Raw genomic sequence first — 26,018 nt, 5'->3', positions numbered from 1 at the left:
TATGCACTGTCTTTCCAGAATGGAATATGAGTATTTAGCTTTCTTCTAAGTTCCTGCACCTATCACTAACATCTTTTCTTTTCCATCTCTCTTCAGAATATAGTTAACTCATATATATATATACATATATATATATATATATATATATATATTTTTTTTTTTTTTTAGGTCAATATTTAGTTCAGTCAACATTACTATGCCTTCCTATCCACTATTAAGAACTGGATTATGTACTACATGGTTACTTTCCTTTTCTTACTATTGTTTCCCCCTAGAATTGTTTTTCTGTGTGTGTTTGCAGAATTTTCTGTAGAGCTTCCACTAATTTAGCTACACATTCTTTGCCAGTTGTCTAAATCCTCTCCCAAGATCTTTCACTGCAATGGCTATTTCAGTCAGTTTTATCTTGTGGAATACTGCATTTTGACCCGCTTTGCTTGTCTAGGATGGTGGTCCTTGGTGTTGGGTGCACAGCTGTTAACTTCTCTCTTTACCATCCTTTTGGAGATTCCCTTTGAGTCTCTCTAATATTGGATCCTATTTCTTGGATCCCATATCGTTGTCTTTCTTATTTCCCATTATTTTGGTGGAGCACATTCTCCAGTAGGTCTTTGAGAAAGGTTACATGTAAACTGAATCAATGTATTCCTTTTTTTCAATATTTTTTTTGATGTGGATCATTTTTAAGGTCTTTATTGAATTGGTTACAATATTGTGTCTTTTATTTTTTGGTAGCAAGGCATGCGGGAACTTAGGTCCCTTACCAGGGATTGAACACACACTTCTCTGCACTTGGAAGGTGAATGTTAACCAGGGACCGCCAGGGAAGTCCCTGAATCAGTGTATTCTTGTGACATATTATCCTTCCATATTTTTTTTTCTTACCAAAGTTTCACTAATAATATAAAAATATGTTCTTTTGGTAAATAATTCAAACCCTACAAATAGAAATTCAAACAGAAAGTTTCCTTTCTGTCTTTGCTCCTCATCTCTCTTAAACCTAGAAGTAACCAAACCATTGGATTTGAAGCATATTATTTCAGTACATTATTATTTTATATTACTATATACAATATCTTGTTTTGATTTGTGCATTTGTTTTTACATAAAGGAAATTATACTGATTATTGATATGCAACCTGATTCCTTTAAAAGTAGTTCTTGGACTATTTTTCCATGTCAGTACAAACTGATGCTTTCCTGGGTAATATATTCAGATGAATTGGATCATTCAAAATCAAGCATATAAAATTTTCTGCACAATTACTCTTCTAGTTTCACTCAGCCAATAAGTAATTACTGAGTGTTAACTGTATGCTAAATCCTGTTCCAGAACCTGGGAATATACAGTTAAGAAAACCTTTATTTTTGAGGTAGGCAGTGATGGTGAGATGGTTCTAGATGTTGGAATTGAGTGCAGCTGCAGCTTTAATGAGCTTGTTTTTCCTCTCCTTGGGTACACACATCATTCAATCACGTCTGTCTGTCTTTCTCCATAGAAAACAACCATTACAAATTGGACTCCATAACTTCTGTGCCACCAGCTCAACAGAACCATACCTCTGAGATACAGAAATGGATATTCTGAATAGATAAACACGATATACACATACAATGGAATATTATTCAGCCTTAAAAAAGAAGGAATTCTTGTACCATGCTACATCATGGATGAACCTTGAGGACATTATGCTAGATGCAGTGCTCAGTCACGAAAAGACAAATATTGAATGATTCTATTTAAATGAGATGTCTAAAGTAGTCCAGTGCACAGAAAGAAAAAGTAGAATGATGATTGCTAGAGCCTGGAAGACTGGGAAATGAGAAGTTGTGTAATGGGAATAAAGTTTAATTTTTGCAGGATGAAAACATCCTAGAGTTTGGTTGCATAAGTTTAAATAGAGTTAATACTAAACTGCAGACTATAGAATGGCTAAGATGGTAAATTCTACATTATGTGTATTTTACCACCATTTTTTAAAAAATAAGAAAAAAAAGTTCACACAAGCTCCATAGTGGGGTTTGTCCTCTACTTTGTAATTTTCATTTTATTTTTCACAGCGCTGGGTCTCCATTGCTTTTCTCTCGTTGCAGAGATCGGGGACTACTCTCTGGTTGTGGTGCGTGGGTTTTCATTGCAGCGACTTCTTTTGTTGTGGAGCACAGGCTCTCGTGCATGTGGACTTCAGTGGCTGTGGCTCCCGAGTTCTAGAGCACAGGCTGCATAGTTGTGGTGCTCAGGCTCCGTTGCTCCAAGGCATGTGGCATTTTCCCAGACCAGGGATTGAAACTGTGCCTCCTGCATTGACAGGCCAGTTCTTTACCACTGAGCCACCAGGGAAGCCCTGTCCTATACTTTAAACTCATGATTGAACCTGTTTTTAGCTAGGTTCAACTTTTGCATGGAATCATGTCTTTTTTAGGGGTTGGGGTAACAATGGACTTCCCTGGAAACTCTTCTTGGCACCAGAACCTTTAGCATGTCCCTTTGTTGATGGTAGCCCAGTGCTATTTTTCATTTTTTTTTTCCCATGAGTTTTGGCATTTTCATATCTTTGGGGAAAACGTCCCTAAGTTGTTTATGGCACAGATAAACTTTGAGACTATTTCAGAATTACACAATTGAGAGAAGTGAGAAGTGGTCATTTTGTTTGCCTTAAAAGTTTCATTCTTTTCCTGGTTTTGTAAGCACGTGCCTCTCGGTGAGAGCCTTCTGGTCTGTTTGGACTGGAGAAGATGACTTTTACTGCTTGCATGGCACAGACAGGTGCCTTCCCTGGCCCTAGTTCTCCTGCAGTTTCCCAGCTGGCATTTATTTTCCAGCCCTGGCCTGATGTGGAATGATCCTCTGCCATTTGCTGGCTCTGGATCTTGACGCCCACCCAGATCACATAAGAGTCAGGTATCCAGGGGTTGCAGATGTGCTGTGTGTTTTAATTGGAGAGATCAGCCTGGTGAACTGGGTTGTTCTTCTTCTTCTTTTTTTTTTTCTATTTCCCTGAGCTCAGATCAAGTGTAGTTATGAGGGTCTGTAGTAAAACCTTGTCATCATTGCTCAGAACTGATCAGCCTTTCATACATGCACACCCCCAGCCCACTCTCACTTATCCATCAGTGAATCCTCAGTTATTCACTGTCACCTTTACACACACACACACACCTTATTTTAAATTATTCTCTTGCTTTTCAGAACTACTGAGATCATACATCAGGTGGACTCAGAGATCTTCTGGCGCTCAGATTTGGCTATTTTCATCATTAATCCTCTTCAGTTAGAGCAGATCTCACAGAATGGGTTGTTCATTATTCTCCCACCTCACCCTAAACTATGTGTCGGCATCATATAGAATTTTCTTCCCAGGCAAACTCAAAGCTCTGTGGGGTAAATGACTATAAACAAGTGACATTCTCTCCTCACTTTACCTACTGTGGACTTGGAGCTTCTTGTAAATAGTTTTTTTTTTTTTTTCAATTATGTGCTTTATTTTTAAAAAGTAATTTTATGTATTTATTTATTTTTGCCTATTCTGGGTCTCTGTTGCTGCCCAGGCTTTTCTCTAGTTGCAGAGAGCTGGAACTACTCTCTTGCTGCAGAACATGGGCTCTGGGGTGTGTGGGCCTCAGCACTTGTGGCATATGGGCTGTGTAGTCCTGGTTCCCAGGCTCTAGAGCACAGGCTCCATAGTTGTGGTGCACGGGCTTAGCTGCTTCACGACATGTGGGAACTTCCTGGACCAGTGATGGAACCTGTGTCTCCTGCATTAGCAGGCGGATTCTTTACCACTGAGCCACTAAAAGTGAAAGTGAAAGTATTCGTGGCTCAGTCGTGTCCAGCTCTTTGTGGCCCCGTGGACTGTAGCCCTCCAGGCTACTGAGCCACTGCTGCTGCTGCTGCTAAGTCGCTTCAGTCGTGTCCGACTCTGTGCGACCCCATAGACGGCAGCCCACCAGGCTCCTCTGTCCCTGGGATTCTCCCAGGCAAGAACACTGGAGTGGGTTGCCATTTCCTTCTCCAGTGCATGAAAGTGAAAAGTGAAAATGAAGTCGATCAGTCGTGTCCAACTCTTAGCGACCCCATGGACTGCAGCCTACAAGGCTCCTCCATCCATGGGATTTTCCAGGCAAGAGTACTGGAGTGGGTTGTCATTGTCTTCTCCAACTGAGCCACTAGGGAAGCCCAAATAGTCATTTTTGACACCAGCAAACCACCTGTACCAGGGATGGAACCATTTTTATCTGTCAGCAACTTGTGCTTTCTATAGCAGGAGTGCTGATAACTTTGGAGAAAACATACTCTTGGGATTATTTCCTTGTCCTGAGAGTTTAACATTTTTTTTTTATCTTCCTTGGGCTATGGGATAGGAGGACAGCTCAGGTTGCCCACACAAACCAAAGGAATTTAGGTCCAGGCAAAATTTGCGTGTGATTAGAAGATCATAGAGCCTGAAAATCATATGCCATTTTGGAATGTCTAGCAAGTTCTTTCCTTTCTCACTGATTTCTCTCACTTGTTGCTGGAAAAGAGAATAGGATATGGTAATTGTAGATGTTCTAGAAATATCATCAGGGAGGCCAGAAGAGTAATGAAAGTAACCAAGAGTCAGAAAAAGTAGTTTCACTGCTGACTGCACATTCTCCTGGCCTCAGGCAAGTTAGGTCAGTTTTCTTATCTGTAAAGCAAATGGCCACTCTTTGCTGGCTGCTTCTTTCTAAAGGCTGTGAATGTGCTTGGAGTTAGAGATTCCTTTGACAATCTGATGAAAGCTACAGATAAGTGACTCAAAAACTCACAGTGGAAACCTGACCTGCTGGGCACACAGGCTTACTGGGCAATTTAAGCTCTGTCTAAAAATGACTGCCCACCCTTGGCCTTAACAGACCGTTGCCAAATTAGGATGCAACCTAGTATTACCAGATTCTGTTTTTTGTTTGCTTGTTTGTTTAAACTTTGCTCCTTGTTAAGGAAAATGCGGATGTATAGATTTTTTGTTGAACATGAAACCTCTGGGTTTTTACATTTTTCTAGTTGCTTCAAAGATTTTTGAAAACACTTTATGGGCTGAACAAAGCATATTCATGGCTTGCTTTCTTCCTATTGATAGAAACATGTCTGTATTTTGTTTTCCACTATGGTTAAACCCAGATTATTTATGGGTTTATTTGGGGTTTTTTCTCTCTTTCTGCCTGTGCCACTTCCTCCTTAAAATTTTTTTAGTGGATTTATTGGGATATATTCACATATCATATAACTCACACAGTTAAATTATATTATTTAATGAGTTTTTTTTTTATCTTCACAGAGCTGTGCATCCATCACCACAGTCAATTTTAGAACATACCCACCATCCCTCATCCTCCTTAGCTGTCCCTCCAACTCCATCAGCCGCAGGCAACCACTGGTGTACTTTCTTTCTCTATGGATTTGCCTATTCTGGGCATTTTATATAAATAGACTCATACAATGTATATGCCTTTGTGACTGATTCCTTTCACTTTGCATAACATTTTCACGGTTCATCCATGTTGTAGCATGTAACGGTACTTCTTTCTATCACTAAATAATGTTTCATTGTGTGGATATATCATGTTTTATTTGTCCACTCATCCCTTGATGGGATATTTTTGTTGTTTTTGCTTTTTTTTTTGTCTATACTGCTATGAACATTTGCATACAGGGTTTTGTGTGGACATTTGCTTTCATTTCTCTTGGGTAGATACTTAGAAATGGACTAGCGGGATCATATGGTAATTCTGTGTTTAGCCATTTGAGGGACCTCCAGACTTTTCCACAGCGCCTGTACTGCATTCCATGCCCACTAGTGATCTATGAGAGTTCCAATTTCTCCCCATCCTTGCCAATACTTTGTATTGTCTGAATTTTTGATTATAGCCATCCTAGTAGGTGTGAAGAGGTATCTCACTGTGATTTAGATTTGCATTTAAATGACTTTTGATGTGGAAAATCTTCCTGTGTTCCCTGGTCAGTTGTATATCTTCTATGGAGAACAGCATATTCAGACCCTTGTGCAGCACTTATTTTCAATAGAGCTCTTGAGATTTTCTCTTGAGAAATGCATGTATTCATATCCATGCAAAAGTTGTTACACAATTTCTAGGGGTTTATGACCCTCTTGATATCTCTCTCTGGATCTAAGGATACCCACAGAGGTTGGGGTATGAAGCAGAGAATTTTCTGGGCACTTCATGTGCTTTATGTCACTCTTATATCTGCTAAGGACCTTATGGGATTTGTGTGAGGATCAGATCTTCAGGAAGTGATTTGGAAACCCCAAATCATTGTTCAGCTTCAGGGGTTGGTACACGTGCAAGTTCTGAGGGTAAATGATGGTGAAATGAAGTCATTAAAGGTGTGGACTTGAATATGACTGCCCATATTTGAATCCTGGTGTCATTTTTATGAACTATTGTGTTCTTGGGAAAATTACTCAACCTCTCTGACTCAGTGTCCTCATTTGTAAAATGGAGATAATAACTGAAACTACTTCCCACATGTTCTGGGGCAAAGTTAATATAAACAAAGTGCTTTGCCTTGTGCAAGTGGGTGCATAGAGAGTGCTGAGTAAATTGTTACCTTGCTGCTGTGGACTAAATGTTTGTGTCCCCCCCAAGTTCATTTATTGAAGCTCCAATCTACAATGTGATGGTATTTGGAGGTGGAACCTTTGGGAAATAATTAAGTCTTCATCAGAATGAAGCGCTCATGAGTGGGATTAGTGCTCTTACAAGAGACACAAAAGATTTGAATGCTTTCTCTGCCATGTGGAATTATAATAAGCAGGTGGCTATTGTAAACAAGAAGAGAGTTCCCACCAGAACCCAACCATGAGGGCACCCCGATCTTGGACTTCCAGCCTATAGAATGTTGAGAAATAAATACTTGTAGTGTGAGCCATCCAGCCTATGGTATTCTGTTACAGTAGCCCAACTAAGATACCTGCTATTTGTATTATCTTAGGGCTTTCCAGGTGACATTAGTTGTAAAGAACCTGCATAGCAGTGCAGGAGACCATAGAGACTTGGGTTCAATCCCTGGGTTGGGAAGAGTCCCTGGAGGAGGAAATGGCAACCCACTCTCGTATTCTTGCCTGGGAGATCCCATGGACAGAGGAGTCTGGTGGGCTACAGTCCATAGGGTCGCAAGAGTGGGTGGGACATGACTGAAGCGACTTAGCAAGTAAGCGTATAGAATAGGATGGGCTTCCAAGGTGGCTCAGTGATAAAGAATTCATCTGCCAATGCAGGAGACCCAGGTTCCTTCCCTGGGTTGGGAAGATCCTCTGGAGAAGGAAAGGGCAACCCTCTCTAGTATTCTCGCCTGGGAAACTCGGGAGGAGTTCCCAGAGGAGCCTGGTGAGCAGCCTACAGTCCATGGATCCTCAAAGGAGTCGGACATGACTTAGAGACCAAACAACAACATAGAACATCACAGGTTATTAGCTTATAGTGGAGCAGGTTGACCTTTGAATATAAGAGCACCTTTCAAAAAAAAAAAAGAGCACCTTTCTTCTTCCTGGAGAAAATAGATATCCTCTGTTGATATTTTATTTTTTTTAATTTTTTTATTTTTTTCTCTGTTGATATTTTAAAGAGCTAAGAGTTTTTTGTTTTTTGTTTTTTTCTATAAACTGAATCTTGTTATCTTAGGAAAGAGAATTTTCCTCCCAGAAGGATTTCAGTCCAGAGGGTACTTTACAGATCCTTGGCCTGGATCGGTTAATCTTGACTGACCTTTGTCACCTCTGTTAGTGTCTGTTTAAAGTGATTTAAAACAAACAAATAAAAACCAAACTTCCCTATTCTTGTCCTTATCTGGCCTAGAGAAACTCAGATTCCAAGTAGTCAGTATTGTTCTGTGATCAGGTCAAGTGAGTAGATCTTGCTGGATTAAAACAAAGGGAGTCCAAAATCTTAAGATTTAAACTCTTTGTAGTATTAGCTAGAGTCTTTAGGGCAGTCTTTTCTTTTTTTGCTACACCACACAGCTTGTGGGATCTTAGTTCTGTGACCAGGGATTGAACGCAGGGCATAGCAGTGACAGTGTGGAGTCTTGCCCACTGGACTGCCAGGGAATTCCCTGGGACAGTGTTAAGAAAGACAAACTAGGAGGGAGTCAGTGACTTGGCAGAAGACTTTATAAATTGGATCTTTGTTCTTGGATGAGATAAAGAGGCAAACCTCTCAGGCTCATGTTTTGGTCTCTTGAGCTGTTAATAGCCACTACTTGCAAGAATAGCCACTATTTCCAAGAGAAACCACATTTTGAGAAGCAGCTCTTTTTGTGGAGATATTTCAGCTGGAAAGTGCATCTTGCTGGCTGGTATTTGGGTTCAGCAAATACTGAGTGTGAAAAGCAGAGTGGTAGATGAAGGAATAGGAGCCATTTACCCAGAAGGAGACATCTGAAGTCCTTCTCTGTGGGGTCTCCTTGATGTCAGAGTCCTTCATTTCAGTTTAACTGAAGGGACAAGCTCTGTAAGTTTCAGCCCAGGAGAGAGTTTCTAAGAATTACTGGAATCCCAATATGTTGTCAGTGTTGTTTTCTAACCCGCAGACAGTGATGTGTGTGTGTATGTGTGTGTGTGTATGTATGGTGGGTGGGTTTTGTTAAAGAAAAAATTTTCATGACATTTGTTAAAGAGAACAAGGAAGACCAGTCAAGAAAAAATGATTGCAATGGGAGTTTTCGGGAGGCAAGAGAGATAGGGCTTAACTCCAAAGACAAGGGAAGTGGAGATTTATTGGCAAGGAGCAGGATACCATCAGTGAATGAGAAAGGTTAAGAGGAAACATCAAGGCTGGGGATTCTTACTAGACCACTCAACAGGAGTCTTGTGGAAGCTGGGCCAGAGTGGAGTGATCAGATACCAAGCGTGGGGGATTTTTGCTAAATTAACTCAGCTGTATTCTAAAAAACTGACTAAGTGAGCTAATGACAGAGCCCAAATTTGAGGCCTAGTTAGAAAGAGGATTCAAGTCAGAAATAGCCTGACTTAAGTCAGGGAAGAGAGTCTTCCTCAGTGACTAAGGTAGGACTGTCTTCTTTTTAATACAGTCACAAAATATGTGAGCATTTGAGTGACACCTTCTTTAAAGGAGAAAGTTGCTTTTCTTTTGTTTAATCACTTTTTTAGAATTGTCTTTTTAGGTCATTTCAAGGTCTCTTCCTTATGAATAGAATATACTTCTTCTCATCTTAAAATAGCAGAAGAAATTAGATATAGAAGAAATGTCTTAATAGTCAATACCCAGTGGAAATGAAAACCTGTTGTGTAGTTTGGCTTTCAATGACTTAGAAAAAGGCATTGTGCAATAACTGTGTTCCCCTTTACTTCCTGAATTGCATTGAAAGTACAGTCAGTCTCTAAACAACAATATGGGAACTTTGAAAATCAAATATAACAACCAGAAAGAGAAGTTGGGAACTTTTTCCCTAGCAAATGGTATTTCATATCTGCCAACCTTTGTTGCTTACAGAATTCTTGGTACCCCACTGACACTTCTGATTCTCAACTTCCTGGACCAACCTCATTCCATAAAAACATCTTTTTCCTCCTTGAATTTTAGGGGAATTGTTTGTTCTGGATGTGATTTTTTTCTGAGAAAAAGAAACAAACAACCAACCTGATTTGTACCCTACCCTACATCTTTCAGCTTAAATTCAGATAAAAATCTTAACAATTTCTATCTTTTAAGTTAAACATTTTAAAGATTTTAAAAACTAAGTTAAAAAATCCTAAAGATAAATGTAAACATCTTACATTAAGATGTAAGATTTAGGGGAGGTAATATTCTTAGTTGATAAAGGATGGAAGTCTCTTGGAAAAGAATATACCAAAATTGCATTCTGTGGAAACAAGTGTGTGATATCCTCAAAGGCGATCCTTGATGAAATATAATTAGGGGAACAATGGATAGTTTATTCCTTCTGGAGAGTCATATGAACAGAAAACGTTTTCCAACTGCTTATATGAGCAGAAAAGATTTTCTCCTTTCTTATCTGTTGTACTGGTGACATTTACACCATTTTCAAAATTACTTATTAAAAAAAAAGTTACTGGGGCTTGGCTAACATGTTCCATGAAAGAGTAAAGGTTTAGAGTCCAAGAACTAAGAGAAATCCAAGAACTATAACTAATGTTATAATTTTAACAATTATGACATTATGGTGGTGGTTGTTGTGGCTTAGTTGCTAAGTCATGTCCGAATCTTGGCGACCCCATGTACTGTAGCATACCAAGCTCCTCTGTCCATGGGATTTCCCAGGCTAGAACACTGGAGTGGGTTGCTTTTTCCTTCTCCAGGGCATCTTCCCAATCCAGGGGGTTGAACTCAGGTCTCCTGCATTGCAGGTGGATTCTTTACCACCTGAGCTAGCTATGACCTGCTACTGTAACATTACAGCAAATCTGTTCTAAGTAGCAGTTATGCACACAGTTGTAAAATGTTTACCTAAAGTGATTGTAATTATTTTTTTTAAATATAAGCAGAGTACCTATTTCTAAGTGTAGCTAAAGAAATGCTGAGGAAAATGTATAGCTGGATAGCTGGGCAGTTGGAAATTATTTTAACAATCCCTGGGGTGAATTACCCAGGAAGAATAGGATTTATCCAGTTTTCTGATAGAGATTTCTTACAGACTAGAGAAGGAAACACATTTACCTTGCCCTTGCTCTCCACTTCCTTTCCTTTCATTATACCTTGCTCTGACTTGTCCACTTGCCTGAAATCTCCAATTACATGTCACACAGTCTAGTCCTCTGGGCACATATTTTTTTTTTTTTTGGTTAGTGTATTAGGGACGTTCCTGGAAAGTCATATGATAGTTTCTCCATAGGGTAACAGTGAGATACTCTTGGTGTTCCCCATCTTTCTTTCTTCTTTTGTTTTTTTTGGCTGTGCCTCATGGGATGTGGGATCTTAGTTCCCTGACCAGGAATCAAATCCGTGCTCCCTGCACTGCAAGAGTGGAGTCTTAACCACTGGACTGCCAGGGAAGCCCCACCTGCATCAATTTGAAGTTTGTTGGATCCTCTACTGAGAGAGCATTTCCTATGCTTTGTGGTTCACAGAAAAGATACTGTGCTATGCTGATAATGTATTATAAAGAGCTAGTAATGAAAAGGGGCACTGTGATTCCACATGTGTATCACCTGCCTTTCTGTCTGGTTAAGATGAGCAAAGGAGAATGCTGAGATTTGCAGCCATCACAGCTAAATGGAGATGTGGAGAGCATAAAGCGTATTCTGAAAAGCATAGATAAGAGGGGCTGGAGCAGAATTACCAAGAAGGGAAAGTTTGCCACTCTACTGCTTGCCTCTGTCACAGGAAGCATTTTCCTCAAGGCTGAGTCTTCCTCCTTGACTATTCATATTATTTTGTTTCCTGCTTCTCACCCCAGAGTCTCTAAAGTCATTTTTATTCTCTCTTCCATCTTCACTCTTTTATCTGCATACATGTTTCCAGCTTTGTTAACATAAAGTCAACCTCTCAACTTTGTCTGTTAAACACAGTGCAAAAGAGTGCTGCTGCTGCTAAGTCGCTTCAGTCGTGTCTGACTCTTCGCGACCCCATGGACTGCAGCCTACCATGCTCCTCCGTCCATGGAATTTTCCAGACAAGAGTACTGGAGTGGGGTGCCATTGCCTTCTCCGCAAAAGAGTGCTAGTGCGTGTATTCCATAGAACCTGCTCCGTTCTGTAGAGGCGGTAATTGTATCTGTCTCACAGCTGTGAATAGCATGTAATGCATTTAGCACAGCCCTTGACGTATATAAAAGTCTACATGAGCATTGACTTTGCTTTATATTGTTGATCTAGTGACTGTTTTCTTTCTTTCTTTCAAGGATATCTTACACTAGCTGCCTTCTCTGTTTTACAACCTACTTCCTGATTCTCTCTCAATCTGTGTGTTTGTCATGGACAACAAAAATTGTCCTTCTTACTTTCTTTTCATTACTAAACACTTCTCAGTATCTCTTTGAAAGTAGCTACTTTTGTAATAATACAAAATTTAGAAAGAAAAATTTTCTCCCTTCTCAGCTTCAGGTATCATGTCACCCCGATTAATAACTCTGATTTTTATTCCCTGAACTTTATTCTATACCCTATGCTTCAGTTCAGTTCAGTCACTCAGTCATGTCTGACTCTTTGCGACCCCATGAATCACAGCACGCCAGGCCTCCCTGTCCATCACCAACTCCCGGAGTTTACTCAAACTCATGCCCATCGAGTCGGTGATGCCATCCAGCCATCTCATCCTCTGTCGTCCCCTTCTCCTCCTGCCCCCAATCCCTCCCAGCATCAGGGTCTTTTCCAGTGAGTCAACTCTTCACATGAGGTGGCCAAAGTACTGGAGTTTCAGCTTCAGCATCAATCCTTCCAATGAACACCCAGGACTGATCTCCTTTAGGATGGATTGGTTGGATCTGCTTGCAGTTCAAGGGACTCTCAAGAGTCTTCTCCAACATGGTCAGATGTTCCCAAAGGTTTCTGGCTCTTTTATCTTCTCTGTTTTCTCCTCCTCAGTGACTTTGTGGCTTTTGTTGTACCTTAACATTGGTGTCTTCTGAATTCTTCTCCAGGCCTAAGTCTCTACATTTCTAACCACCATTGAACTTCATTAGTCACCTTTCAAAACCTTTGTCATCTTCTGGGGGCTTCCCTGGAAGTTCCATGGTTAAGACTCCAAACTTCCAATTCAAGGCATGTAAGTTTGATCCCTGGTTGAGGAACTTAAGATCCTACATGATGTGCAGGGAAAAAAATCTTTGTCATCTTTCAAGGACTTTCTTAAGTTTTGTGACCTCCTTGAAGCCTCCCCCAAATACTGGCAGACAGAAGGGATTTCTACTTCCAAGGAGTCCCACAGCCTGCCCTTGTGCCATCCTTGGTATTAATATCTATCAGTAAACATAGGTTCTTCTCTTTTGGTGTTAGTCTCTGGGACCCAATTTATTTATTATTTTTATTAGAATTATATAATATGCCCATCGAAGTATTTTGAATGAATGAATGAATAAAACTATTATTATTATAAGTATCAATGGAGGAGTAGGTAGACTGACAAAACATATACTGCCTGTGAGTTCTGGAGGGCTTATGCCTGGTACTAACCAGTGACGTCTTTGGGAGGATCCATGTGGTAGTTACTAAAGTCAGATGTAAAAGTAAAAATAAATGCAGTCAAATGTATCCTTCAAAAATCTCCTACATTGCTCAGAAAGAGAAGTATGTGAAGATTTGATCTCTAACTGCTTTTTTCTCTATGTTGGAATTTTCTTCAGTTGAACACCAGATTAAGTAGGTGATGTTGAAATACTGCAGTGCACTCACTGAGATGAGGTGGGCAGACTAAGATGTGCGTGTGGGACCTGAGCCCAGCCAGGAAATGGCAGATCCTGTCTCATTCATACTGAACCCCACTGCCTATGTGTGGTCACTTTTAGGCAGTGATCTTTCAAATGTGGTACCCCAGGGGACTACTCAGGATCTTTGATACTCTTTCAGAGTTCCTCAAAGTCAAAATTATTTTTATACTGGTACATTTTCCTCTTTCACTCATTCTATCATAAGCATACAGTGGAGTTTTCCAGACGTTACATGACAAATCCATGATATCTAAAATGTTTAATAAAATAGTATTTCCTTTTTCCAACTCCATGTCCCTGTCGGGTCAATTCTTTTTATGTACATCAACCAAAACCACTTTGTAACAGATTGAATGCAGAAGCAGATATAAGAATCCTGTTGGTTTAAGCCAGACACAAATGCAATGCTTTTCTCATAGACCTTTTAAAAAATACTTTTCATGAAAAATATATTATTTATTTTAACATGTACTCGGTTGATTATAATTATTGATTTTTTAAATGAATTGATGGAGAGATACTTTAAAGAGTCCCAGTTTTAATTTCTAATATATAAATATTGGTAGCTATATTCCACAAGTAAAAGTTCTGTGAAGGTCCTTGGTAAATTTAATGAATATGGAGCTCTAACTCCCCAGACTTTGAGAGCTGCTTCTCGTGGTCATGCTGTACTTCTGAATGTGGAATGGCATTGAAATTACCCACACCTAAACATTTTATATCTTTTCTCTCACCCTTCTTTTTCTAGTCCTCCCTCATTCTTTTATTTTCCACTTTAAAAAAATTGAAATATAGTTAATTTACAATGTGTTAGTTTCAAGTATACAGCAAAATGATTCAGTTATACATGCATATATATGTATGTGTTCTTTTTCAGATTCCTTTTCATTATAGATTATTATAAGATATTGAATATAGTTTCCTGTGCTATACAATAGATCCTTGTTATTTACTTATTTTGTATATAATAGTGTGTATATGTTAATTCAAAACTCCTAATTTATCTCTCTCCATCTCCCCTCACCCCCCGCTACCCACTTTGATAGCCATAAGTTTGTTGTCTGTGTCTGTTAGTCTATTTATGTTTTGTAAAAAATTCATTTGTATCATTTTTTTAGATTCCCCATATAAGTGATGTCATATAATATTTGTCTTTCTCTTGACTTACTGCACTCTATGATAAGCCCTCTCTTACTCTTTCAGCAAAGATTTTGAATTAAATATGTGGTATGTGTGGTATTTAAATATGTTAAATATATGGTACGTATCTGCATGGAATTGGAAGCAGCAGTGTTCTTTCTGCCCTATTACGCTTGAAAGTGAAACATGTAATCTTCACTGTATATATGCCTTACTATGGATAACATAAATGCCATTGCCTTTAGCCTGAAATTCCTAGTAAAGGCTTTATTGTCTCAGAGGATGGTGGGTTTTCTAAAAGTCAATTATTTGAGTATAGCTCTGTTAATAGTAAAGCTTCACTCCAAGAAACTTCTAGACTATGTTCACTTAGGTGTAGTACTTGTAAAGTTTTGGATAATTTAAGAAGATATTTGTAGCATAAATAAAGACCATCTGTGTACCTGAATAACAAATTTGTGAATGCTTTGCTGAGTGGAAATTGGAGATTGAGTATATCTAACTTGAAAACCTTCTTAGAGTGGTTCTACAGCAAATAGGCCCCGCATTCAGTTAAACTCTGTATTTCACTATCCAGGGATAGTTGTAAAGAACACTCATAAAGGAAGCCTCCTATTTCCTTCTTCCTACTTATCAAAATGATTTCACATGATCTGAAGTTATAAACATCTTGTTTGCAAGTTTAGTTCCCTGAGGATAAGGCTGAGCATGTGTGACAGCGGAGGAAAGGATGTCTTCTCATTGCCATTTGAAATTGTGCTTTTGGACTAACATAAAGAGAGCTTTCACCAATTTGGGCTGTGGAGGGATGTATGACATTTTAACTTGAACATTTTATGATATACTCTACTAAGTAGGTCGCTGTTGACTTCTTCTAATTCCCCATTAGACTCTGTGGAGGATTCATAAATGTTTTACTCATATACTCATGAGTTTATATAATCTAAATAATCATTCTGAAGTTCTAAATGCTTTTGCTCAGTAAGGCAGTATATGAAAATGTCAGTAAAATTTCTCACCCAATAGGGAGAAGTGGCATTTTAGGGAATTGGGAGTTGTTTAGTTGATATTCTATTAAAGATGTTACCATTAAAAAAAGAAGAAAAATAAAAAGAAATTATTACCATAAAAATAGTGCTTACCTTTGACTACCCAAAGAGAAGAAAACCTGTAAGGTTATTTTGTGTTCATGAAGAAGTACTCCTAAATGCTGCCTTCTGGAAAGATTATTTACTGGAAAACCAGTGAGGTTAACTTGTGGCAGTGTGGTGAGCCAGAGCCTCAGTTTTGGGTTATTTTAGATTTGGATGCCCTTTACCTAAGACTCTTAATCTCAGATCAAGTGAGTCCCATGAGGTATCCCTCCGATTATGGACAAAACACCGTGGGAGACCCTGAGCTGAGTCTCCTAGTAGACGGGCTGGCTTTGCATTGATGCATTTCCCCAGCCAACACATCCATCTGCCCGGCACTCAATTTGAATGTGTCATTGCTCCAAGGGAGGGGCTGTGTAGAGAAAATAAAAAATGTCAGTCTGGAATGTGAAAATGTTTTCTGTATTTGATCCGTTCTGGTGCTTCTCTGCATGGTATAGATTCCATGATAAATAAACTAATGCCTATCTTGAGGTAGACTGTAATAATGTCGAGAAGAAAACAACTGAATAGGTGTGAGTAAGTGTTGTATGTATAAAAACATAGATAGAAAAGAAAGTAGTCAGTTTTACCTGGAAAAAGTATGTTTTAAATGTCTAATTTTTTTTAAGTATGAAAAAGTTAAAAAAAAATTACTTGTTAAGCTGTGTGCCCTTCAGTCCCTAATCACACAGTCTCCTGGATATTAAAAAAGAAAAATCCATGAACATTTAGAAGAATTTTTTTTTTTTTAATCAAGAAATGCCTCTAAGACTATTCCTTCTCAGAGATTCCCCTGAGAAAGAATCTGTTATCCGGAAACCCTAAAAAGCCCTAGGGTAGAAACACTTTCAGGGACATAAGGAATTAATTCATGTATAGCTATCATTGGAGAATTAGTCTTAGATATTTCTTCACTGTTCACCACCCTCACCCTAGTCCTGGGCATGTAAAATCTGATTATATATACTAGGGTGAGGCAAACTTTGTGCCAACACAGCCTAAGACTGGCACTATTTTCCTTCTTTTCCATCGGCCTTTCCCTTCCCTAAATAACGCCCACGATGAAGACACAACCTCACTGCCCCAGTATATAAAAAATACCCAGTCTATAAAGACTGCTGCAGAAATGGCACATTCTCTGCTGTCAACAACAACGTGCTGCTCCAAGTGGCGAACACATGTCGATTGTTTGCCCTGAATAGGTTTGGGCTATTGAATCAGAACCAACAGACATATGGCTTCTAATAGTACCCTGTTGAACTGAACATGGGGGGACCTCTTCCCCAGGTGCTGAAGTGTATATTGCAAAGGCTACCGTTATGAGCTAGGGACAAAAAAATAAAGTTCTAATTTGAGAATTGTTTTGAAACACTTGCAAATTAAGCCTGCTTTTCTTTTCCTGTAGTTTTGAGATAAGATATGGGAGTCGCAGGAGGAAGGCTTCCATGTTCTTGTTAGGGCACAGGTTTCCTGTTTACACCCTTGGAGAGAAAATTGTATACATGAATTCTTGAAGTTCTGTTTTAAGTGTGTTCCTTTTGTTGCTCATTCTGTAATCACTGGGTTGGGCCCTGGGGCAACAGCAATGACTGGCTTGGGGCCTGTTAGGAACTGGAGTCTGGTGGGGAAAAATGGACCCATAAAAATCATTCTTTGTAATATGAGAAGTCCCAGGAGGGAGACTTGGAGCTCACTGAAGTATTTTTCTATGACAAAAATACACCAATGTTAAGTTCCCATGCTACCAACCAAAAAGCTAATTTTTACCTCTGATATTACCAATAATAATAACTAAGCTTTATTGAGCCTTAATAGGTCCCAAGGAGAAATCTAAGCTTTTAATTCCTTTCAATAGCCCATTAAGGTGTTACTATTATTATCTCCATTTTTAATAGATGAGCAAACAGGTATGAAGAAAGTAGTTTGCCCAGATAGTTCTACTCGTGTTGGCTGTCTAGCCTTTTAAAAGAAGGGAATATTTGAGCATAGCTTGCTTAATTTATATACATAGGCCCCTAAATTAAGTTCTCTTTTTGGAGCTATTTTTAATAGTTAATTGTTACACAGAAGGTTTAATTATATCAATTTGTTATCCATTTCCTTCTTTTTATTCTGAGTTTCTTCAGAGTAAGAACTTTGTTTTATTTGCCATAGGATTCCCAGCATGCCACATGGAGGCCTATTCTAAAATGTTTGTTGAATGAATTCAGATATTTTGAAATTTAGCCAATAACTTACTATGCTTATACAATGTGTAGCAAATTCTCCCTTAAAGAAAGCGGTAAACTGAGGCAAGCTTGAATGACCAGAAATTGAGTTCATTTGGCAATAGCAGAGGGATTGCAATTTGGGAAATGGATGCTGTCACAAGCTATCGGTGACTCTGTTGAGAGTTTGGGACAGGGAGTGCAAAGAACGGGGCATCCAGCCAGAGTCCAAGCCGTAAATTCATTGTCTTGAGGATGGGAGAGACTGTTGGTGGATGGTTATTGGTCAGGAAGTAAGTCTCCTTTCCTGTGAATCGGGCATTTATCCTGTGAATCAGGAAATCAGTTTTTCCTGATTAAGGTCCCTTCTGAGGGCGCATGTGCAGTATTCCCCATTACGTATCCTCCAGATTAGTTTTAGATTGAACTCTTTTCATAGAATCTTGCTGAGATTACAGCCCTCCTCTGACATTCTTTCCAGCTTCCTGTCAAGTCTTAGCCAAAGTGGGACCTAATAAGTGAGATTTTTGAAGTTTAAGAGCTTCATATTCACTCCATAGGGTTACGGTGCAAGATTTAAAAGTGACTTTTGGAAGAATTAAGAGAATGCTTCAGCTCTATCTTTACTTCCTTGGTAGAGTTTTATGCATTTAGGGATCTTACATTTAAATAAGATTATGAACCAATTAACTTTGGGAATATTTTTGGCATTCAAATTATTTCTGTCTATGTTGTCTGTAATAGAAGCCAATGAATGCTTAGTCTGTTTGGGGTTGGTCTTGGCATTTTAATTAGTGTGTATTATAATTAAACATATCTTGCCTACCTGGCCTACTGTGGTTATACTGAGTTCTCATTTCATTAGGTTACAAAAATAATGACATTTTTCTATTCAGTCCCAGAAATCTTGGATTGAAGGAGTGTTCAACAAGAGAGAGTGTAACAAAATCATACCCAGCTCTAAAGACCCTCACAGGTATAATTTTTAATTACATTTTTCTTTTTGAACCTGTAGTACTTGGAAGACTGCTTATTGAAATTTAGAGCTATGACTTTACCTTGGCAGAGCCACTGTTGCTATTGTGGTAAATTTTACCCTTGCTTTATCTTTGATACAGTTGTTTGTCTAGTGGGAGGATAGATACCAGGGAAGTATCTAGTACTGCATCTATTTCACTTGGGTTTGGATAAGAAATTTATAACTTTTGAGTATTGGATATTTCAACACAGTGTGAATTCCTTATCCCCAGGTGTCTATGGAATATAGTAGCTGGGATATTTAAGGACTCCATGCTCAGATTATAGAAACAGTTAATTTTTTCCTCCTGCAGGCTTTTTCCTTGGGCAGATAATGGGCAGCAGAATGAAATGACCTGAGTTTGACCACTCCGAGTTCTTGACAATCCTTTGAAAACTCTACTTGTAGAACAAAGTTCAAAACGGTAGCCAGTGAAAGACAGGAAGACAGGGCTGTGGAAAATTCCCCAGGGTAATGGATCCATGAAATTAAGGTTGGGTAGCATTACTCTTAGGGAAAAGAGTTAAAAGGAAAGGAAAATAGGAGAGCAGTATTTTAATTAGGGGAACCATTCTACTTTTAGATTCTGTTGGGCAATTAGCCTTGTATTCATTTGAAGTTTAGAAATCACAGCTGTTATGTTCATGAAAGATAGCACCATAAGGTCACTGAAATTCTAGTTCTTTGGGGATGATGACTAAAATAGTGTTCTTTGCATTTGTTAAATATTTACTAGTCCCACCCTCTTTGAATTACCTGTGGCCTATAAGACCTGTGATTGGAAATCCTCATTTTACCTGCTTATGAAATGTTTACAGAATAAAAATTCAGGGTAACCTTGTTTTTTCCCTTCATCTTTTATGACATTTTGTAGTATGATGATGGATGCTGTGGAAGGCAGATTGAGTTCAGGTGACTCCCACTGCTCTATAAATGGAAAATCATCTTCACAGTCACTTTGAACTTCATGAAATGTGGTAAATTGTAGGTCATTAGCCCACAGACTCAAGAAGAACATCAGTGATCATAATTCCATGAATGGTCAAAGATGTACAACTTTTTATTGGAAGAAAGCAGTCTCTCTTTTTCTGTGATTGTAAAAAAGAGGTTAATGGATGATTATGGCTGTTTCTCCTATGCCAGCCTTTTTCTTAGACTCTAGTAAAATTCTCAAAACTGTAGCCTTCGTGGAGTTTTCTTCCTCACAGTGCACAGCCAAACAGTGGTGGTTCATTATTTTAAACTTAGATAAAAGTTGATCTTTTACTGATTCTTTTTGTACCTCCTAATAAGAAACAAACCCGATGGACTTGATTACAGTGCCTTTTTCTTTTTCCCCCTCATTTTGAACTTGTTGAGGAAAAAAAAAATTCTAAAAGGCTGGAACATTCATTTTTGAATAATTTAGAATGACTGATTTTATGAACACTACCTTTTATTCCATTATTTTAACTAGATTTCTTTTCTAGTTAAAACTTCTTCAGGGACTTCCCTGGTGGTCCAGTGGTTAAGAATCTACCTTGCATTGTGGGGAACAGGGTGGGTTTGATCCCTGGGTGGGGAATTAAGATCCCGCATGCTGCAGGGCAGCTAAGCCCTTGCGCCATAACTGTTGAATTCATGTACTCTAGAGCCCGAGAAGCACAATTAGAGAGCCTGCTTGTTACAACAGAAGATCTGCCATGATGCTAAGATTTAAAAATCTTAATTTTACAAAACAAACAAAAAATCTTCAAACTTAAAATTGTGATCATTGATGACCATAATGCTAACTCCCAAATCCAGTAGGCGTTTTTGAATCATAAAAAAGAGATTAATAAAGATAACAATTATATTCACACCAAATGTTCCTCAATTTGACAGTGTTTAGGGTTTTAAAGGATGAGATGGCTGGATGGCATCACCGACTCGATGGGCATGAGTTTGAGTAAACTCCGGGAGTTGGTGATGGACAGGGAGGCCTGGCAGACTGCGATTCATGGGGTCGCAGGGAGTCGGACACGACTGAGCGACTGAACTGAACTGAACTGAACTGAGGGTTTTAAAATTGTATATGTATATTTTCTTACTTAATTCTTAGGAATTCTGTTATCTTCATAGCATAATATTAGTAGCCAACATTATTATATGAACTGCAGTGTACCAGATATTGTAAGACACTTAACATATATTATCACCCTTAATCCTTTTAATAATTGTATGGGTCAGATATTATTTTCAGATATGAAAACTGGGGCTTAGAAGAATTGTTAAATCATTGAGATTTAAATCCAGATATTTTGGTTCCTAACTCTGTTCTGTTAATTAAATCATAGTTGCTAAGGTGTAATTATATATGGTAAATGACATAGGGGAATATTTGGGAGGTAGTATATATGAATACTCAGTAATTCTCATTTCTGGACTGTAGAAAATTAACAGATATTTATATATGAATTAGATTTGTTTAAAATATATTAATAAACTAACTGGTTTTATCTGTTTTATTTAGATGCACTGCAGGATGTCAGGTCTGTCAGAATTTAATCAGGTAAGCCTTAGATAAAAAATTCTATGTTTATATAGATCTCTGAAGTCACATCTCTTTTTTTGGATTGGTTAATATTCCTTTTGATGTGCATTTTACATATTACATGAGGATATTTTCTTAATTTTAAATCTTGTTTTTTTTTTGTGAAAACAGTTTTTTGAAGTATAGTTGACATAAATTAAATTACACATGTTTAAAATATACAATTTGATGTTTGTTTTCTTTACTATTTTAATCATTTTTAAGTGTACAGTTCGGCAGTGTTAAGTATATTCACAATGTTGTGTAATGGATCTTTAGAACTTTTTCATTTTGTCCATCCATTCATCAGTTGATGTTGTTCAGAATTTTAAAGTTTTGTTCATATATTCATCTGTTGATGTTTCTTCTAGCTCTTGCTTATTGTGAATAATGCTTCTGTGAACATGGGTGCGTAAGAGATTTTTAGTGTCTTTTTAAAGCATCCCCAAAATGATTCTAATGTGCAGCTAAGGGAGAGAACCTCTAAGAATGTTCTTAAACTTAGAAAACAACCCAGTGTTTGAAATCTAATATAAACCTCACTGTGAAGTTTTAAAACTGTTGATATATGTCATCTATACATTACGCTAGAGACATTGAATCTAGTTTCTTTTTATTTTTTATTTTTTCATTTTTTGATCACGACATGTAGAAATGTAGTTACCCAACCAGGGATTAAACCCATGCCCCCTGCAATGGAAGCATGAAGTCTTAACTAGTGGACCACCAGGGAAGTTCCCATTACCTCTATTTCCTATGCTAAAATTGTGTGTTTTCTATTTTAAATTGGTTTTTATGTCAAATTTAAGGTGTTACTGTGGACTGTTGATTGGAGACCATCATGGGATAGATTATGCTCGGACAGTCTCAGCTGCCAGCGGTAATGAAGATGAACAATGGTCTGTTGAAAAGCACACCACGAAAAGCCCTACGGATACCTTTGGCACAATTAACTTCCAACATGGAGAGCACATCCACCACTCCAAGGTTTGCTAATAACTCACGTTATTTTGCTGGTTTCTAAACAGAGGATATAACCTCCAAATGTATCTCCAAATAGAATTTCCAAGTGTAGATGATCAGATGACCAGATTTTATTGCAAAGGCGATCCATGTTGTTGACCTGTTGACAAAAATGACTCGGCTGTTTGCTTTATATTTGAGGCGCAGTTCCTAAATGTGGCGTGGCCAGCTCTTTATTTGATAGACCTCTTTCAAGCCAGCTTTTATGTCCCCTGCAGAAGAGAATGGCATATTACTCTTGAGGCAGTTGCCAAAGGGCTGCTCTTCCTTCGGGAATGTACAAAAGTTACTCCCAAAGAACAGATTTCACCGGAAGTGTGGCCATAGCAATTCCCAGTAACTTAGCCTGTGGCTCTTGATGCCTGCTATGTCCCCATGAGAAATTCTTCTTGGAAAGAAAATGGGGGTGATTTCTTTCTGTACCCCCTGAATGATAGTGCTGGGCTTTCCGGGCCAGTTTTCCTCCTGTCTCTAACATTGTAATTTTGCATGTGATTTGCATAGTTATTGACAGGTCAGCTGTCTCTATTGAGCTTGTTAACTACTCACTGCTTTTTTAGAGGCAGCTTTCCCTGGGGAAAATGCAGGGGGCACTCGCCTCAGGAAAGCTCAGAATCAGCTGTGCCCTGGAGTGTCACCATCAGTTAAATGGATTTGAAAGAATAATTTTTTTTTCTCTTATGTTTTAACAAGTCTCAAGTTTATTTTCTCTCTCTCTCTCTTTTTTATATTGGAGGATCATTTCCTCACCATGCTGTGTTGGTTTCTCTCATATAACAATGCAAATCAACAACAGTTTTAATAGTGCCATAATAATAAAGTTTCATAATGTAATTATATAGTAGTTTACATTTCTGATTACTAATGCTCTTGCACCTAACTTTGTGCATTGGCTTTTCCTTCACTTGGCAAGAAAACTGTCCTCGGAAGCTGACTTTCGCAGAACTCTTTATGTGATTTTTCCCTTAAGTTTTTGCCTTCTGCCTTTTGTTTTATGTTGGTTCATAATCATCATCATTTACTCATTTTACCTGGGAGAAAGATTTGCGATAGAAGGAGAACTACCCAGAGCCGCTTCTCTGCCTTTATTTATTACTTGGAGCAACATAAACCATTGCACAAAGGTCAACTTGTATTTCCCCTGCTCTTTGTATAATGATAAAGCCATGGTAACTCCGTTTCCTCACTTGTAAATTGAATCCTAGTTACCCTTAGATTCTTTCTACTATTCAATACATTCTGTGATGGCTGCACCATCCTCATGTTCAGAATTCCTAATATTTTAATTATGAAATAAAGGGATTATGTTTTAAGAATTTCAAAGGTGAAGACAGTTGTTTTAAATCACTATCACATTCTGGAGGATCATGTGATAATTCCTATTTGCATATCTATGGCAATCTCTACCTGTGGTTATAGATTCATGGCTTCTTGTAGCTCTTATCCTATAAATCTGACTTATTCTTGCTGTTGGTTGGCTCACACTCATCTCAATATGATTTTAACAATCTGTAAGTGGCTGCATTGGCTGGGAAAAGAAAGCCAGTCATACACTTTTTAATTTTGGGCAAAATGACAAATGATTCTGGGACTGTCTGATTTCCCTCTTTTTTTTTTTTTTTGGTTACATTGACCCTTTTGTGAAAAGTGTATATTTTAGGGAAAAAAGTTTTTAGAGAGATTTTATATATATATATATTTATATACACACACACACACACACACACACACATATATATATGTATGTATAAATAATATCATTAGAATGTAAAATTTGAAATAAATATACTTGCTCCTGGATCTTAATTTAAATTATGCAAATATGTAAGTATATGCATCTCAAGGGATGTACAGTAATTGTCAATAGTGGATGAAAAAAATATGCACATATCTGAAATGACCAAGTAAATTAAAATAGCCATAACATTTATGAAAAGCCTCATTTCACTTTTTTCTAAACAATTTTTTAAAATGGATTTGCTGGAGTAATGATTTTTGCCAGTTTGACATTTTTCTGCCTCACCTCAGACCTTCTAAAGAGCATTGATGGACCAACCCTGAAAACCAGAGGAAACCTTCCTGCCGTGACTTGTAATTCCCAGAAGGAACTTAAAGGGGGTGTGGGATCCTTTCAAAGTAAATATTTCCGTTATAGGAAGATGAACTTTTAAAAGAGATTCCAGGCACTTTTCTTTTAAGTTTTGACATTTCAGTTGCCCTGCTGTGTGCTTATTGTGACTTGGCATGTCTTTTCCACTATTTTATGTGTACGTGTTTATGTGTATCTTCCAGTATATTAGAACTTCTTACGACACAAAGTTGGATCATCTATTACATTTAATGTTGAAAGAGTGGAAGATGGAACTGCCAAAGCTGGTGATCTCCGTCCATGGTGGTATCCAGAACTTCAAGATGCCCTCAAAACTTAAAGAGATCTTCAGTCAAGGTTTGGTCAAAGCTGCAGAGACGACAGGGGCATGGATAATAACTGAAGGCATTAATACAGGTAAGACACATTCCCTGTTCACTCTTTTTTGTTTTTCTTTTTCTTTAATTCTTTTAAAAACTGAATCAGGCAGTATAGCACCCAACTTTGCTCTGCAGTGCTCCCAGGAGGTATAGGCAGCATGAGGGAGGAAGACTGAAACTGCAGTAACTGGAAAAGAAACCCAGAAGACTCATAGACCTTTCCTGGACTGTGTTTTTACCATTGTTAAAATCTCCTATTTTAATATAACTTTGCAGACTTTTACCAAACAAAATAGTTTTTCATGAGCTTTGGACTATATAGTAAGGTTATAAAGGACATGGACTCCATGCAAGTGTGTAGTGTGTGGGAAGAGACGGGAGCTGAACCTGCCATGGTCAAGTTCTCAGGAACTGGAAAGCAGGGATGTGCGCAACAATTGTATTGAGAGTATGGGGGATGAGGAGATAATTAACTGCATAACTGCCATTTCACACACTATCTCTATCTGACTCTTATATTCCTTGAAATCTGGCTTTCAAAAACTTCATTTAGTAGCCCCTGAACCTCTAGCCCGACTCTTTTGCATCAGTTTTGATGAACTGTATGTGTGTTACAGAATCATCTGGAGGCACTATAAAAATACAATGCACAGGCTCTACTCCAAATTAATTAGTGTTTTTCAGGGTGGAACTTGTGAAGGATGTCTAATGTGCAGCTGGGGTTGAGAATTAGTAACTTCACAACCTCCTGTGTTACTAACCTATCACAGTTCTAACACCTGTTCCCATGTGACCAGCTAAAACGTCCTACAATTCAACTCAGTTCTGACAATATTTACCTGGAAACAGCATCAGATCCCACAGGTTTAGGGCTCAGTCCCATAAGACTGTCCTCACTTCAGATGTCAGTCTCAAGTCCAGGTTGTTACCTATGCTTCTGACTGGCTGGCTGCAAATCAGGTAGCTCAGACAGTAAAGAACCTGCCTGCAATGTGGGAGACCCAGGTTTTATCCCTGAGTTCCCCTGGAGAAGGAAATGGCAACCCACTCCAGTATTCTTGCCTGGAGAATTCCATAGACATAGGAG

General features: G+C 38.4%; 1 protein-coding gene and 1 non-coding gene across 6 annotated transcripts in view; one reads left to right on the top strand and one right to left on the bottom strand.

Annotated features, from left to right (window-relative positions):
* Positions 1 to 26,018, top strand: part of TRPM6 (transient receptor potential cation channel subfamily M member 6) — a 146,985-nt gene that overhangs the window by 35,879 nt on the left and 85,088 nt on the right. For all 5 annotated transcript variants that reach the window (XR_010659516.1, XM_065908140.1, XM_065908139.1 and 2 more), the window contains 4 exons: positions 18,767 to 18,846; positions 21,380 to 21,418; positions 22,249 to 22,426; positions 24,755 to 24,968. Coding sequence is in view for 4 of the 5 variants with exons in the window: in XM_065908140.1 (XP_065764212.1) it covers positions 18,767 to 18,846; positions 21,380 to 21,418; positions 22,249 to 22,426; positions 24,755 to 24,968 (511 nt within the window). In the remaining variant the exon portion in view is untranslated. The remainder of the gene's footprint in view (positions 1 to 18,766; positions 18,847 to 21,379; positions 21,419 to 22,248; positions 22,427 to 24,754; positions 24,969 to 26,018) is intronic.
* Positions 3,185 to 3,264, bottom strand: LOC136148801 (small nucleolar RNA U2-19). The gene has a single exon (XR_010659572.1). It is a non-coding gene; the product is annotated as a small nucleolar RNA U2-19 (small nucleolar RNA).

Source organism: Muntiacus reevesi, chromosome 17 (assembly GCF_963930625.1).
Source record: "Muntiacus reevesi chromosome 17, mMunRee1.1, whole genome shotgun sequence".
Lineage (NCBI taxonomy): Eukaryota > Metazoa > Chordata > Mammalia > Artiodactyla > Cervidae > Muntiacus > Muntiacus reevesi.
The sequence above is the reverse complement of the archived record's forward strand: the minus strand, read 5'-3'. Positions and strand labels throughout refer to the sequence as shown.